Here is a 16,780-nt window from a genome sequence, read left to right on the forward strand (position 1 = left end):
ATTTGTGGTTTTATGTTGAACCCTAGAGTGTGAAATAATTATTGACCTTTTAATTTTCAATGCACCACTCCATGTCTGATTTTTTTTTTTTTTTTTTTTTATGCATTTTTGACCAAAGCACCTTCCAAAATGAGTTTCCTGGATCTCTTACAGAAATGACCATAGTAACCATATATTACCATAGTAACATTAGTTACTATGGTAATTTATGGTATTACCATAGCAACATTAGTTACTATATATGTTTAATTGCTGTGTTTAATTGCGCAAGCATATATTTTTAACAAATGTACGCAATTGACAAATAAATAAAAAAAATATACACATGACAGCACGGACCGTGAATGCGCAGGAGTCAAGACGCGCGTGTCCGGAGGCGCGCGCATGCGCAGGGCCACCCAAGCCGCCAACTAAGGGGCCAACATGGAGAGAAAAGGTAATCTCTTCCTTGACTTTCTCTGAATAATATTTGCCTTATTTGGAGCTATAACGATTATACATGAGACAAGGCGACTAATTCACATTCTGACTCAAATTAGTAGTGCAATATTAAAGCATAACTGCGCATTTTTCCTGTTCTTTGGACGCATGGGTTGGTGTCTTTAGCGTTAGCATTTACGTTAGCCATTCAGTCTGCAGCTGAAGTGAGCTAAATTTATTTTCATCACGCCTCAGAGGCATGTTTTATTGTCGGTTTGTGTCGCCTTCACTTAAGCGATTTTACTTTTCTTTTAGATAGACGTTAAGCGTATGAGTAGGCGCGTGCACGTATCAGCTGGATGAGAGTTGAAAGCGTTTTTTTTTTTTTTTTTTGCTGTCGTGGAAACTTCAGGAATTTATTTCCTTCAGCCTTCAGTTTTTGCATCCTTGTGCCTGTTGGGATTAAAAAACTGATAAAAACATTCACGTTATTAAAAGATCCACGTCTGCGACCATTTAACGTTCAGTTCCTGTCATAATGTAAACACCCAGCTGTGTATTGTTTATGTGCATTACATAAGATTACATAAGGTCACCATCACCGGTCTGTGTGTCTCCTGTATTACTGTCAGACTATGTTTGGCTGTCATTGAGCTTACTGAGTTTAAGTGATTTTTATAAATAGTTTCATTGCCATCTAATGTTGCATTCATTTGTCACACCAGTTCTGGCACTTCAGGCGAGGAAGAAAAGGGCCAAAGCCAAGAAGTCGACCAAGAAGTGAGTTTTGTTCTTTTATCCATTATTTTATTTGTTTATTTGGGTGTTAATACTTTTTATTTTTGAACTGGAAGTGTTAGACTAGACCTTTTAAGAACTGGCTGTGTGTACACTGGGTCATGCGTAAGGAAACTTTTTTGGGGGGATATGACATTTAAGATATTATAAACCACAAAATAGACCACAATAGACCATAGACTTTTTAAAAATCTTATGTCCTAGAAGATGCATAATGCGACTACATATTGTACTGTATTACAGAATGAGTCATCCTGAGTTTGCTGACTTTGCGCTGATTATTACGTCTTAGTTAACGCTTAACATTTGGCAGTATGAAGTCATCTATTTGGCATGCGCAGTATCAAGTTGCGTTTTCTTTCACTTCAGGTTTTTTTTTTTTTTTTTTTTGATGATGATGATGATGATGATGTAAAACTCAGGTGTTATTCTTGCATGGGTTAAACCAAGCATGGACACATGCAGTCAGTGAAATGCATTCTGCACACTGGCAGACTTTTTACTTAGTATTGTATCAATATTATATGTAACAAAAGAGCTTATTCAGTAGAAAACAAGACACTGGCTGTGTGCACATGGTGCCACTTGGATTTAGATTTAGATGACTGTTCTTGGTGCATTTCATTAAGTTTAAAAATAAGAATGTTTTTATCAGGTAAGTCCGTTTTTTTATATAATGTTTTTACAAAACAGTGTTTCATAGCCGTTTTGTACACAGAAAAACAGCAACAATGTAACAAAATTGTTTAATCAGGATTTAATAATTTTAGTTACAATTACAATTTCTATTTCACCAATAAAGCAGCTCTACAGAAGATTATAGAGTAGCATTAATCAGGTCACTTCAGTTATTTAGTGACCTCATTCAATAGATATAGGTGTTTTTATGTAGTAAAATGTAGTTTTATGCAGGTCCTTTTGATTTGTAATGTAACAGAAATCAAAATCACATGCTGAAATGATTGTCTGGACATTTATACCATGTAAAATCAGCATCAAAGAGTCTATAATGTAAGAGGACAGCCCTCTAAGAGTTTAGAATGTAGGAGGTCCACCCTATATAGCCTGTACTGTAATGCATGTCCATTGACCTAAATGAAATGTACTATCATCCCTCAGGCCAGCACATCCTCCACGCGGGACATTGCAACAGCAGCCCCCTACGGAGACCCAGATACAAGCTGAGCCCGACGAGGAAATCCTAGGCTCTGATGATGAAGAGCAAGAAGATCCCAATGACTATTGCAAAGGTGGGCTACAGGGATAGGTCCCTTTTGACAACAGAAGTTACAGCTTGATTATTATAGATGAGACTTGAAAGCTAAAAAGAAAATAGGCAGTTCCTTGATTCAGAGTTGTTTTTTTCTGTTGTATCTGTTGGCGAAACTAAAACATCTTCCTAGAAGTGCAGCACATAACTACTGTAAACTGCAAAAGAAATGTACTGTAAATACAGGAATGTCATTATTTCTATATATCTGTGTTTCTGATGTTTTTTTTTTTGTATTTAATTTAAAACAGAAGTGATGTTATTATTACTCACTTTGCTTTATTAATTATAGAAATTAATTATTTTAAAATGTCAATAGTCTGGTCAAGTTCTAGTTTCTATTTTTGGTCTAAGCATGCTGTAATTGGATTTGCTCAAAATCAATTCCTAACAAAATGACAATCAAACCAGCTCTTTGAAGCTACATTCACACTGCCCGCAAATTTGTTGCTGCATGACGTTCCCACTAGTAATGTTTATAAATGACATTCACAGATGTTATTCCATGTTGTAGACATCGAATCTGTTTTCTTGCAGCTAAAAAACAAATTTTTTAAGGAAAAATGCTAAATATGAATGGAATCAGAACATAAAATGCTTAATGTTAGAGATGAACGAGAAACAGTGAGTGCTCTTTGCCATTGCAGCTATTTATCTGCAGCTCAAGTGCCAGTCTATCTGGGTTCACAAAGCCATTCAGGCTCAGAGTCAGCATGGCGAGTCCCTCTGTATGTCTACACAGAGACATATCACAAGTATAGGAAGTTTGCTGACCGCTAAAATTACTTCTCTATCTTGCCGCAGACACTCACCACTATAGGATGTAGTGACCCATCATGTGCACCAGACTGATTTTGCTCCTATTGGTTGTTGCTCCCAAAAGTCACTCTTAATTTCCATCAAGTTAAACAGATCTCAACTTTGTTGCATTGCTGGACACGCCTACATCCTGTTGCCAGTGGTCACTGATGCTTGTGTCGCCGGAAATCACCAGTTCTCTGTGGAAACTTTGTCAATACATGTCGCTGGTGGTGTGAACACAACTTAAAGGGCAATCAATGAGCTTTCTGAATAGCAGCTGAAGGATTATTTTTCTTCTTTGGTTAGGAGGTTATCACCATGTGAAAATAGGGGACCTATTCAATGGTAAATACCATGTGATCCGAAAGCTGGGATGGGGGCATTTCTCCACTGTGTGGCTGGCCTGGGACATCCAGTAAGATCTTTGTGATTTTTAAGAACATAAGACACATCCTAATGTGCTAAAATGCGCAAATGTATGATACTATTTTTTTTTCTTTTTTCCTTCTCAGAGGGAAGCGGTTTGTTGCAATGAAGGTGGTAAAGAGTGCAGAGCATTACACTGAAACAGCTCTGGATGAAATAAAGTTACTCAGATCTGTAAGTATTCCAATAAACCATTGAAATGCTTTAAATAATCATTTAAGAAAATAGAAAAAGAAAGAAACAATGAAGATGGTAAAAATATACAGTTAGTCAACATTTGAAGTGGATCAATATAGTTAATCAAAGTTGTCCTAAGAAGAAGGTTTTAGGACAACTTTGATGAAAGGTTTTGATCCACTTCAAATGTTGACTACTATAGATTAAAAAAATTACAAAAAAATGCTTTTTTTATTTTTAGGAAAGCATATTTAGATTTATTACTAAACCAAAATATATATTTTGTTTTTAGGTCAGAAATACAGACCCTGATGATCCAAACAGAGAGATGGTTGTGCAGCTACTGGATGACTTCAAGATCTCAGGGGTCAATGGGACTCGTATCCTTGAATATGAAGAATGTTGTGTGTGTGTGTGTGTGTGTGAGAGAGAGAGAGAGAAAGAGAACTGGGTCAAGAAGTCTTCAAGCAGGTGTCTCATGCTATTTTAAGATACCCCAAATTCTTTTACAAGGGCATTTGTGAATGCTGACTTTGAGACAGTTGTTGCATCGTAGCAATTATGCTAAGAAAAGCTGTTCTGAGATCCTGTTTTTACAGTGTTGGACCTTCACTTGAACTTTCAGATGTCTGCATGGTGTTCGAAGTTCTAGGGCACCACTTGCTTAAATGGATTATCAAGTCTAACTATCAAGGCTTACCTCTGCCTTGTGTCAAGAGCATCATTCGACAGGTAACACAGCACACCATCGCACAACCAGATCAGTGTTCATGTAATTATGGTCTGACTAATTAGCTGCTGTCCTAGATTCAGTGGATCAGTTACAGATTAGTATTAGTAATTCAGTATTAGTTACACAGCTTTTCATTTTTGGTTTTATCAAAAATTCAGACTACATACACTACACTAAAGTTTGGGGTCTAAGATTTTTTTTAAAGAAATTAATACTTTTATTCAGCAAGGATGCATTAAATTGATGTAAAGTGACATTAAAACATTTATAATGTTACAAAAGCTTGCAAATTTCAAATAAACACTGTTCTTTTGAACTTTCTATTCATCAAAGGATCCTGAAAAAATGTACCATAGTTTCCACAAAAATATTAAGCAGCAAAACTGTTTTAATTGATAATAATGAGAAATGTTCAGCTTTGCCATCATAGGAATACATTAAATTTTAAAATAAATTGAACAGAAAACATTTATTTTAAATAGTAATACTATTTAACGGTATTTTCAAATAAATGCAGATCTGATTAGCATGAGACTTCTTTCAAAAACATTTTAAAAAATCTTACAGACCCCAAACTATTGAATTTTAGTGTATCTTGATAAGAATTAGATTAGAATCAGAAACATCTGTTCTATAGAGCTGTGAATAAACAATAATAATAATGTCATAGTTGTATTTATTTACTAGATACCTTCAGTTTTGGGATTAAAATTGTGTTGTGTTGCTCAAGTATGTTTAGAAAGATGCTGATATATTTTTATGGTTGTTTGTATTTTTGAAATCTCTCAGGTTCTTCAAGGTCTGGATTACCTGCACACCAAGTGTCAAATCATACACACAGACATTAAGCCAGAGAACATTCTTATGAGTGTGGATGAGGTGTATATCAGGCGGTTGGCCGCAGAGGCCACTGAGTGGCAGAGAGCAGGCGCTCCCCCTCCTTCTGGGTCAGCAGGTATGGTACCTCTGCTTTCTGACACACACTCACAGTAAAGCACAGCTACAGTCCATTTCAAATGATTATGTGTCAACTTTTCCCCGCTTGATTTTTGTTTAGGTAGATCACTTGCTCTCTTTAACACAACTTGTTGGCTAACATTCTTACCCTCCAGCACACTGTTCTTAAAATGGTTTGCTTTGTAAGCTGTCATTGTGTTAAAATGTCTTGTGTTGATCTTTGTCTTCCAGTGAGTACTGCCCCAGCACCTAAACAGGTATGTTATCCTTCTTTAGCATTTTCACACTGTGCATTTCATTTCAAAGATGAAATGAATCATCTTTTTTTAAAAGTAATTTTAACATGTCCCAAAGAGAACCTATTCAGTCACTCTTACTATTTCTGTAGTACTGAAGTTGATTTGCAAAGACACATCATTGTAAAATTATAATATTGAGCTGCTCTTCGCAATTCCAGGAATGTTCTGGGCTATTTACATGTCTTGCCACCATGACAATAAAGACATTTATAATGTTACAAACGATTTCTATTTAAAATAAATGCTGTTCTTTTTAAAGGTGCCCAAGAACATGTTTTCAAAAGATGTAATATAAGTCTTAGGTGTCCCCTGAATGTGTCTGTGAAGTTTCAGCTCAAAATGCCTTAATTAATTTTTTTAACTGCCTATTTTGGGGCATCATTATAAACGCGCTGATTTATGCAGCGCGGCCCCTTTAAATCTCGTGCTCTCCGCCCACGGAGCTCGTGCTTGCCTTAAACAGCTGTAAACAAAGTTCAAACAGCTAATATAACCTTCAAAATGGATCTTTACAAAGTGTTCGTCATGCAACATGTCTAATCGTGTAAGTAGAGTATTTAATTGGATGTTTACATTTGATTCTGAATGAGTTTGTTTGTGCTCCGTGGCTAACGGGCTAATGCTACACTGTTGGAGAGATTTATAAAGAATGAAGTTGTGTTTATGAATTATACAGACTGCAAGTGTTTAAAAAAAAGAAAATAACGACGGCTCTTGTCTCCGTGAATACAGTAATAAACGATGGTAACTTTAACCTCATTTAACAGTACATTAGCAACATGTTAACGAAACATTTAAAAAGACAATTTACAAATATCACTAAAAATATCATGTTATCATGGATCATGTCAGTTATTATTTCTCCATCTGCCATTTTTCGCTATTGTCCTTGCTTGCTTACCTAGTCTGATGATTTGGCTGTGCACATCCAGACGTTAATACTGCCTGCCCTTGTCTAATGCCTTTTATAATGTTGGGAACATGGGCTGGCATATGCAAATATTGGGGGCGTACATATTAATGATCCCGACTGTTACGTAACAGTCGGTGTTATGTTGAGATTCGCCTGTTCTTCAGAGGTCTTTTAAACAAGTGAGATTTATATAAGAAGGAGGAAACAATGGAGTTTGAGACTCATTGTATGTCATTTCCATGTACTGAACTCTTGTTATTCAACTATGCCGAGGTAAATTCAATTTTTGAATCTAGGGCACCTTTAAATCTCTCTCTTTTCATCAAAAAATCCTAAAAAAAATTATCACATTCTCCACAAAAAATTTTAAGCAGCACAAAACTGTTTTCAACATTGGTGATAATAATAAGAAATATTACATTAGTACCAAATCAGCTATATTAGAATGATTTCTGAAGGATCATGTGATAATGAAGTGTTTGGTAATGACTGCTGAAGATTCAACTTTGCCATCACAGGATTATTTCCTCCTATATCTTTTACAAATTAAAAAAGTTTACAGTGAAAGAATTTAGGAGATACAATTGCCTGTCTTTTGCTGCTAATTATTTATTTATGTTATATGAATTATAATTAAATATAATTCATATGACATATTCGTATAACTATTATATGAACTGACAATATTAAACTTTGCATTTAAATAATACATATAATTAGCTTTAATATATAGTGCTTTTAAAATGACTAAGCTTACATGTATTCTTTTGAGCTTTTTGTGAACCTATATAAATTATTTAAATTCAGTTGATTCACTTGCATTGATATTGTAACACATTTTCTTTCAGCTGCCTTCTCATACTTTCACTGCAGCAGCAGTGTTTATTCATGCCTTATATATGCTCTTAATCTTCAACAGAGAAGTGAATTGTGTGGCTCTCTCACGAGAATCAAACTGACACTCCCCTTGGTTTCACAGACAAGGCTTAAGACTAGTCCCAGACAAAAATGCATGTTTGAGCTGTTTAGTGCACGCAACTTGCACTGGTATATCTTAGAATATGTCAGTGCCATTGTTTTGTCTCAAAATGCACACCAGTAATGTTTTTTTTTTTTTCTAAGGCACATATGTAAAGGCTACTTAAATGCACTAATTTAATGAAGGCCTAATCCTGGCTTAATTTAAGCCCTGTCTCTGAAACCGGGCCTCTATGTTCTGTGTGATTGGCTGTTCGCTGCACATGTCACGCTTTCAGGTACACGAATTCTGGATCAAACCCTAAGTTGACACTTGACAGAGAATGTTTATATCGAGCATTGTGAGCCGCTGAACCTGATCTAAACAGGGTTGGATTTGTATGGAAACTCAGAGTTTGTTCAGCTAGCCTCATCCAACAGGCCACTGGAATGTTTCAGTTAAGATGCTTTTTGCTTTTTAGTATTAACATGATTACCCACCTGTTCCTCAGGTTCCAAAAATGTCGAAAAACAAGAAAAAGAAGCTAAAGAAGAAGCAGAAGCGTCAAGCGGAGCTCCTGGAAAAGTGCATTATGGACTTAGAGGAGATGGAAATTGGGCCTGAAGGCAGAGAGGAGGATGGAGAGGAGGATGACCCAGAATCTCCCAAATCCCCCTCCTATGCCCCTCTCAGACAGGCATCACTGCAGGACATTGCTACTGAGAGCACAATAAGTTAGTTTCTATTTGTATGAATAATTTTGTTACAGTACCTAATATTCATTATAGTTAATAAATAGTCATATGTTATAATAGCCTTTTTTGTGACTTGATTAAAAGTACAAATCAGCTGCCATTAGCACATCTCAGTTATGTTTTTGTTTCTCTGCATCTCTGATAATAGTGGAGACCAGAGAGCGACTCACATCAGATGCTTCACTTGAGCTCAATTGTAATGGCTGCATGCACTCCAGTCAAACACAACCTGAGGACGATGGTCAAGGAGACCAGCGACATGGCCAACTGCTACAGGAGGACCACCATAATGCAAACACAGGCCCAGAGGACACAGTTCAAAGCATGTATGAGTACTGTAATGGGGCAGAGTCCCCGGAACTGGACCAGGCCAGCTACAGTAACGGCACCTCAGGCCGAGAGCTGCTGGAAGAGGAAGAGCTTCTATCCGGGGAGCAAGCTCAGCAAAAGACTAGAACCAGAGCCAGGGAACAGAACAAGGATAAGCTAAAGAATGGTCAGTGGGTTTTCTATGGTTTTTCTGGTATTTTAGTAAGGATTTTCAGAGAATATATTATTGTTTTTTTTCTAGTTTAGATGTCCCTCCTTGCATTTTTTTATATTAAAAGTATAGTTCACTCAAAAAATGAAAATTGTCATTATTTACTTACCCTCATGTCGTTCAAAACCCTCAATGCTATTATTGTCGGGCAAACGCAAAGTGAGAATGTTTGATGAGTCACTCTACAATGAGTTTATAGTAACCATATTTGGCTGTTTTTTGATTCATCTCTTCCAGATAAGTTGTCAGCTGGAAGCCTATTGGTCAATCCACTGGATCCACTCAACGCTGACAAGATCAAGGTCAAGATTGCTGACCTTGGCAATGCCTGCTGGGTGGTAAGACTCTTAAAAATCTGATGAAATCAATATTGTCATTTATGTGTAAAAACGCAGATATACACAATGTACCAATTTTAATTGTACCAATTCAGATGCAGCTTCTGTGTCACCTCTGCAGTGCAAAGATGAATTTTGTTGTTAGTGATTTAATTTAATTGGTAACTGTTTATAGTGTCTTTACATATAGTGTATTTAATGATTTAAATATAAGACATTTCTCAGGCAGTAAATGTGGATCTAAAAGATCTTTTAGAATTTAAGGAGTGCTGGTCTGGTTTTGGTCTTGACTCGGTCTCAACACACACACTGGTCTTGGTCTCGGTTTAGGTGGTCTTGACTACAACACTAGTGTGAACTTTTTTGTCCTTCAGCACAAGCACTTTACTGAAGACATTCAGACCCGACAGTACCGCTCCCTGGAGGTGCTGCTAGGATCCGGGTACAGCACACCTGCTGACGTATGGAGCACAGCTTGCATGGTGGGAAACTGCACACATGGTCTTTCATCAGTTTGTTCAGTGATAATAAGTAATACAATAATTTACATCTACAGATACCCTGGTGAGCACAGATAAACCAATTTGACAACAATTCAAGCTTTGATGTTGGATTGTTTTTTCTCTCTTTTCAGGCATTTGAATTGGCCACTGGCGATTATTTGTTTGAGCCTCACTCTGGTGAAGATTACTCCAGAGATGAAGGTAATGCATTGTTTCTTTACATTCACAATTTTTTGTCTGAAATATTATCAAAAATTATGAATTAAATTAAATGACTTAAAATTCATTTATTGAGGAAAGTTGTACAGTAATAATAATTCATCTGGATTACATGCCTACAATAAGAGACATGCCTAATGATTTCAGTTATAATATGAATGGCAATATACTAAAAGTCATATCAGTTTCTCACTTCATGCACTATGTAGTGAAATTAAAATAACTAATTGTTTATTTTCTGTTGTTTTCTTCTTTGCTAAGATGTATTGACATTACAGTGCTTTAAGGGCTGTGATCCTGTGGTTATTTCCCTGCTAACAGTCAGAGCCTGCTGTTAAAATGCATGAAAATGTCCTTTTCTTTAAACTTCCTCTTTATATTCACTTCCTCCTCCTCCACCTTTCGCCCACTACTTCTGCCTTTTTTATTGACCCATGTTTCTTTGTTCTTCCTGATCTTCTATTCTTAGTTGATACTGTTACTAAACATGCGATAGAAACTGATTGAGTGTGGTAATAATTTGTGCACTAAACCTAAAACCTTAAAACCTAAAATCAGTCAACAGTTAGCTGTTTCTAGGGCATTTAATCGTGTTTGCACTGGAGCGTAAATGCAGTTTGAACACACCTTGGAAGTTATGTTAGTCATGATCAGAATTTGCATGTATTGAGCTACAATGTGTTTTCTGCTAAGTATAATACATATAAGTAACAAGATACTCTACTTACTCTGATCAAATTGAAGTGAAATTTCAGATTGATCTATTTATTGCAAATGTCATTTCATGAAACTTGACAAGTTTACAGAGGTTAGACATTTGATTGTAAACTGTGTATTGTGGTTTACTTAATGTATTTGTAAATCTGCAAGGTATTTCACAGAATCTGGTCAGACAAGAAGTCAAACTGGAGTGACAGTCAGATACAAGAAAACATGCTGTGTTCTCTTACTTTGTGGTAGACCACATTGCACTGGAATCAGCTGATGTAATTTTCCTAAATATCAAGTGAGCAGTACTAGATCACACTTTTGAACTTCTTCTTAGAAGTTTAAATCGCCTCTCTATTTCTGATTGGCATGGAGAACATTGCCATAGTTATCTGTGTGTCTCTGGCTATAACTGTGATCATTTGTCTCTTCACAGCACACCAGTTATTATAGACATATTTATATGAAAATTGAATGTTCTCGGAGCTTTTATAAATTTATATAGAGTTTTGTGATTTTCTTTTAGATGACTAGTCTTGGATTTATATATAATATTGTCCAATAACCAATATATAGTGTCTCTAATAAATTTTATCTGTTTATTTTTTTATTGTGCACGCATATTTCCCCTATTTTTACATTTAGATGTAGCTGATAAGCATTTATCAAGAATTTATGATAACACTTTATTTTAGTGTCGTAGTTACGTTACTACATGTACTTACTAAAGTAATAGCAGTAAATTATGCATAATTACCTGCAACTAACCCTAAACCAAACCCTAACCCTAACTGTAACTCTATAGTTAGTACATGTAGTTAATTAATAGTACTCAGTACTTACTTGAGTAATTACAATGTAACTATGGCACTGTAAAATAAAGTGTAACTGAATTTATCAATGAGCCATTATCTAATGCTCACTTAAAGCTGCAGTCCGCAACTTTTTTGGGTTAAAAATGATCCAAAATCAACTTTTGAACAAGTACATAACCAGCCAGTGTTCAAAACTATCTAATTATCTTGTCTCGATTCACAACAGTAAGCTTGTAATAATGTTTTATAATAAGAGCGACATGGCGGATTTCCGCGGGAAATTTGAGCATGCAGCAGTTCCTCTGTGCGTCATTACGTCACGTCCGTAAACAAAGGAAGGAGTTCAGGACAGTGTGTCTTTAAACTATTGCAAAAATAGTTGATGCCCAAATGCCATAAGAATCTAGTATTCCAGAGAGCCATGTAACAAACATTTATATGCTAACTGGAGACAGACGTTAGACACCCTGTTTAGCTTGTAATCTGTCATTCTGAACCATTGTTATTTGCCTTGAGTTTGTCCTGTTTTCTTTCTTTTGGGATCCTGTCCATGTTCTTGCTACTTGTCCCCATTCCATGTTCATTTTCTCTTTCTGTCTCTGTCTTCCCTCTCTCTCTCAGACCACCTTGCTCTGATTATTGAGCTTTTGGGGCATATCCCCCATCATTATGCTCTGAGTGGGAAATTTTCACAGGAATATTTCAGCCGGAAAGGTATGCCTGTCAGTCAGGTAGAGCCCTGCCCTGAGGGAGAGGTCTGATGGGAATAGAGGAGATTCCAGTTGCACTATTGACAGCACAGCCTTTTGTCACACTCAGTTTTCTGAAGGTTTGGCTAAATATCTTCCTCAGCAAATTTCCAGTTGTTTTCAAGGAGGCTCTTCTTAGAAGTCGGCCCTCAGGACAATAGACGAACTGTTGTTGCTTCAAAGCATGACAACGCTTGAAGCTCTACCAGAGGCAGCCGAAGCTCAAAAACAGACTTCTGCTTCACACAAGTCCAATTCTTCTTACAATCTTTAATCTGAAAGTTCTTGACTGTGTGACCGGCATCTGTGCTGTCAGGACATAGCTGTGTCTCCTTGCCTTCCCTCTTGTCTCCCTTCTCTCAGGATGGGTGAATGACTGTATTAACACTGTCTGATCAAGTTGTCCATTGTTTCGTCCTCCCCTCCACCTCACCACCCCCCTCCCTGCTCGACACACTCTTGTGTGTGATAGATCACATTGCTTTGATCATTGAACTGCTGGGGGCTGTCCCACGCAAACTCGTATTGACCGGAAAATATTCCAAGGAGTTTTTCAGCAAGAAAGGTAACAAGATCATTATGAATAAGTTTTAGATCTAATCATGATGCTTTCATTTCAGATCATTAAATTGCATTGTAAACTAAAAAAATGAGTATGTATGCTACTGTTCAAAGGTTTGGGGTCAGTAAGAGTTTTTATATATATATATGTTTTTATATATACAGTCGAGCTCAAAAGTTTACATACCCCTTGCATAATCTGTGAAAATATGAATAATTTTAACAAGATAAGAGAGATTATACAAAATGCATGTTATTTTTTTTATTTAGTACTGTCCTAAGTAAGATATTTTACATAACAGATGTTTACATATAGTCCACAAGACAAAAAAAATAGCTGAGTTTATTAAAATGGCCCCGTTCAAAAGTTTGTGAACCCTTAATTCTTAATACTGTGTGTGGTTACCTGATGATCCACGACTGTTTTTTGTTTTGTGATGGTTCTTCATGAGTCTCTTGTTTGTTCTGAGCAGTTAAACTGAGCTCTGTTCTTCAGAAAAATCCTCCAGGTCCCAAAAATTCTTTGGTTTTCCAGCATATTTGAACTCTTTCCAGCAGTGACTGTATGATTTTGAGATCCATCTTTTCACACTGATGAGAATTGAGGTATTCAAACACAAGTATTACAAAAGGTTCAAACATTCACTGATGCTCCAGAAGGAAACACAATGCATTAAGAGCCGGGGGGGGGGGGGTGAAAACTTTCTAACAGGATGAAGAAGTCCAAATTTTTCTAATATTTTCACATTTCCTGGAATTTGAATTTGAATATCGAGGTAAATTGTACTTAATTTGTCTTCCAGGAAATGTGAAAATATTAGAAAAATTTGGATTTCTTCATCCTGTTAGAAAGTTTTGCAAAAACTTACAGAAAAAATAGAAAATATGCAAAAAATGCTTGAAAACCGAAGACTCTGCAAAACCTGGAGGATTTTTCTGAAGAACAGAGCTCAGTTTAACTGCTCAGAACAAACAAGAGACTCAGGAACAACCATCACAAAACAAACAAACAGTTGTGGATCATCAGGTAACCACACACAGTATTAAGAATTAAGGGTATGTAAACTTTTAAACGGGGTCATTTTTATAAATTCAGCAAATTTTTTTTTTGTCTTGTGGATTATATGTAAACATCTTTTATGTAAAATATCTTACTCAGGACAGTACTAAATAAAAAATAACATGCATTTTGTATGATCCCTCTTATTTTGTTAAAATTATTCACATTTTCAAAGTATATATATTTTTGAACAAAGTCTCTTGTGCTCACCAAGGCTGTATTTATTTGATTTAAAATTGTAAAATATTATTACAACTTAAAATAAATTATTTCTGTTTTGTAAAAAAAAAAAAAAAAGTAATTTATTCCTGTGATGTAAAGCTGAATTTTCAGCATCATTACTCCAGTCTACAGTGTCACATGATCCTTGAATTCAATGATGAAAATGAATTTGATTCCATTTTTTAGAAACCATGATACATTTTCCTGATTTTCAAGATTCTTGGATGAATGAAAAGTTCAAAAGAACAGCATTTTAAATAGAAATATTTTGTAACAATCACTTTTGATTAATTTATTGTTTAATAAAAATATTATAAAAATCTTAGTGTCCCCCAACTTTTCAATGGTAGTGTATCTATTTCTAAACAAAGCTTCATGAATACATTTTTTTTTGTGTGTGTGTATATTTGGATTTAGGTACATATTACAGACAGTATGAAATCACATGTTTGCATTTAATTTATCGCACATTCCTGTTATTTTTGTTTTTTTAAATTCATCGGTGCACATTTTTCCAAACAAATTGTCTTTGTAATGAAAGTATATTAACTTGCTCTGCCTCCTGATGTTACCTACTTTTAGCATTCTTTCTTTCTTGTTGAAATATATTTTCACTTTAAAATGAATCTCATAAATCAATTTAAAATGGTTTAATGTTGATTTTATGTGGCTTCATGGGGCAGCATGTTATTAATGGCAAATGTTGCAAGACGTTAAAAAAGATACAAAGATGTGTGTGTGTGTGATATATATATATATATATATATATATATATATATATATATATATATATATATATATATATATATATATATACACAAAAATTTGGACTTCTTCGTCCTGTTAGAAAGTTTTCACTCCCCCGGCTCTTAAAGGTCCCGTTTTTCGTGTTTTTTTGATTGTGTTTATACTGTGCAATATAACATGTGTTCATGTTTCGCGTGTAAAAAAACACAATATATATATATATATATATATATATAATATATTAGAAAGTGAACTGCATGGAATAGGAAGCCTGGACTCTTAATTGTCTTCTTTCTGTAGGTGACCTGAAGCACATCACTAAACTGAAGCCGTGGGGTTTGCTGGACGTTCTGATGGATAAATACGAGTGGCCTCGTGAGGAGGCCGAGACCTTCGCTGATTTCCTGCTTCCTATGCTGGAGCTCCTGCCAGAGAAAAGAGCCACTGCTGCCGACTGTCTGCGACACCCTTGGCTTGCCCTCTAGTGGCCTCTTGACGTCACTGCACATACTTCAGGCAAACTCCCTTAACTAAAGAGACTGCAACAGATCACTTTCCAGTTTATAGAGCATATCGGCATAGTTATTTTTCTTCGGTTAATCTGAGTGATTTCTTTTGCTTGGTTCGCCAGAGGAATAGTAAACCTGTCTGTTTTCGTTCTAGCTGTTTTATTCTACTCCTTTTCAGAGTTTAGTTTTTTTGTGAGGGTCACACCTGCCGTGATCTACCTTCACCTCTTATTTTGGTAAATGATGAAATGTAGACCTAGGAAACGCCTGTTTGGGTACCTGGGGTATTTTCAGAAGTTGGAAAATATTAAGATTCTGTTTTTTGCAGTACTTACTTGACATGCAGTGCACTCCTCCAATGTGCTGACAGCTCGGACTGCAGTGCGATGCACAAGAGATCATTTTGTTACTTGTGAAAGAAAAAAAAAAGTGGTTTCTGGAAAGGGAATTGTTTTTGACTGTAGAGTATAAATTAAGATGTCCTGTTCTCCGTTAAGACTCGCCACACCTCTGTGTTTCTCTCCCAACTATACAAGTGTCTTTTGTGTGTGTTTATTAGTTCAGTAGGTTTTGATCTCGTCTGTCTCAGATTAGATTTTTAAGAGCTGTCTTCTCACTCACGGTCAATACATTGTGTACAAGAAGCTTCCACACAAAGTGAGTAACTGTCAAGGGCCACCAAAAATTATATTTGTGGGGGGAAAAAAAAGAAGAAAAAAACATTTATTGTCTGAGTGTGTGTTGTACGTATGTGTTTGTGTGCGCGCATGTGCATGCGTGTGTGTCTGTATATATGTGTACCAAAGAGTTTGCCTTGATCTGTATATTACAGCCATGTACAGTTTTTAAAAGAAAATCCTACTATTGCATCTAAGCTAAGATTATTTAGCTAGATAGAAGTGTTTTAATAAAGCATTTGGAAGATGGGTGCACCTGTTTGTCTCTCTTGCCGTTCTCAAAAAAATTCAAATGCTATAAAATGGAGGTAATGTAAATGCTATAAAAGCAGGTTCCCTTTCACTGTAATTCCCACCAAACTTTTGGACTGATATTTATTGTGCAAAATAATAAAAAAGAGGAAAAGGAAAAGAATGCTGGAAAACAAAGGCACATGCTTGATTTGATTTCATTTTAGATACATCATATAAACCAGGAATTTTCAATCTGGAATGTTCAGGGTTAATGAAACTTTTTTTTTATTATTTTATTGTGATCAAATTTACAGCTATAGCTAAAATGTATAGTTTTATTAAAGGTATGCTATGTAACTTTTGGCACTCTAGTGGCTAATAAACAAAACT

At 35.7% G+C, this 16,780-nt stretch overlaps 1 protein-coding gene across 3 annotated transcripts; it reads left to right on the forward strand.

Annotated features, from left to right (window-relative positions):
- Positions 1-327: 327 nt before the first annotated feature.
- On the forward strand, positions 328-16,585 carry srpk1a (SRSF protein kinase 1a). Of its 3 annotated transcripts, none has more exons than XM_048209815.1 (16): positions 328-436; positions 1,146-1,200; positions 2,338-2,468; positions 3,596-3,704; positions 3,802-3,889; positions 4,185-4,272; positions 4,518-4,624; positions 5,415-5,580; positions 5,814-5,839; positions 8,264-8,486; positions 8,656-9,003; positions 9,286-9,386; positions 9,761-9,868; positions 10,021-10,090; positions 12,253-12,345; positions 15,271-16,585. In XM_048209815.1, the coding sequence occupies exons 1-16, from the start codon at positions 424-426 to the stop codon at positions 15,453-15,455; spliced, it is 1,911 nt and encodes a 636-aa protein (XP_048065772.1). In that variant the 5' UTR covers positions 328-423; the 3' UTR covers positions 15,456-16,585. The 3 variants fall into 3 exon arrangements, with proteins under 3 accessions (XP_048065772.1, XP_048065771.1, XP_048065773.1); XM_048209814.1 differs by lacking the exon at positions 12,253-12,345 and adding an exon at positions 12,853-12,945 and having other exon boundaries at positions 329-436; positions 15,271-16,411; XM_048209816.1 differs by lacking the exons at positions 328-436; positions 12,253-12,345 and adding exons at positions 504-592; positions 12,853-12,945 and having other exon boundaries at positions 15,271-16,411.
- Positions 16,586-16,780: the final 195 nt, after the last annotated feature.

The sequence above is a fragment of the Megalobrama amblycephala genome, linkage group LG12 (assembly GCF_018812025.1).
Source record: "Megalobrama amblycephala isolate DHTTF-2021 linkage group LG12, ASM1881202v1, whole genome shotgun sequence".
In the NCBI taxonomy this organism is placed as follows: Eukaryota; Metazoa; Chordata; class Actinopteri; order Cypriniformes; family Xenocyprididae; genus Megalobrama; species Megalobrama amblycephala.

Bases quoted from the DNA above. Each gene is read 5' to 3' on its own strand.
- srpk1a (XM_048209815.1), top strand. The intron at 2,469-3,595 runs GTGGGCTACAGG...TTCTTTGGTTAG, and splicing joins TCCCAATGACTATTGCAAAG to GAGGTTATCACCATGTGAAA. The intron at 3,890-4,184 runs GTAAGTATTCCA...TTTTGTTTTTAG, and splicing joins AAATAAAGTTACTCAGATCT to GTCAGAAATACAGACCCTGA.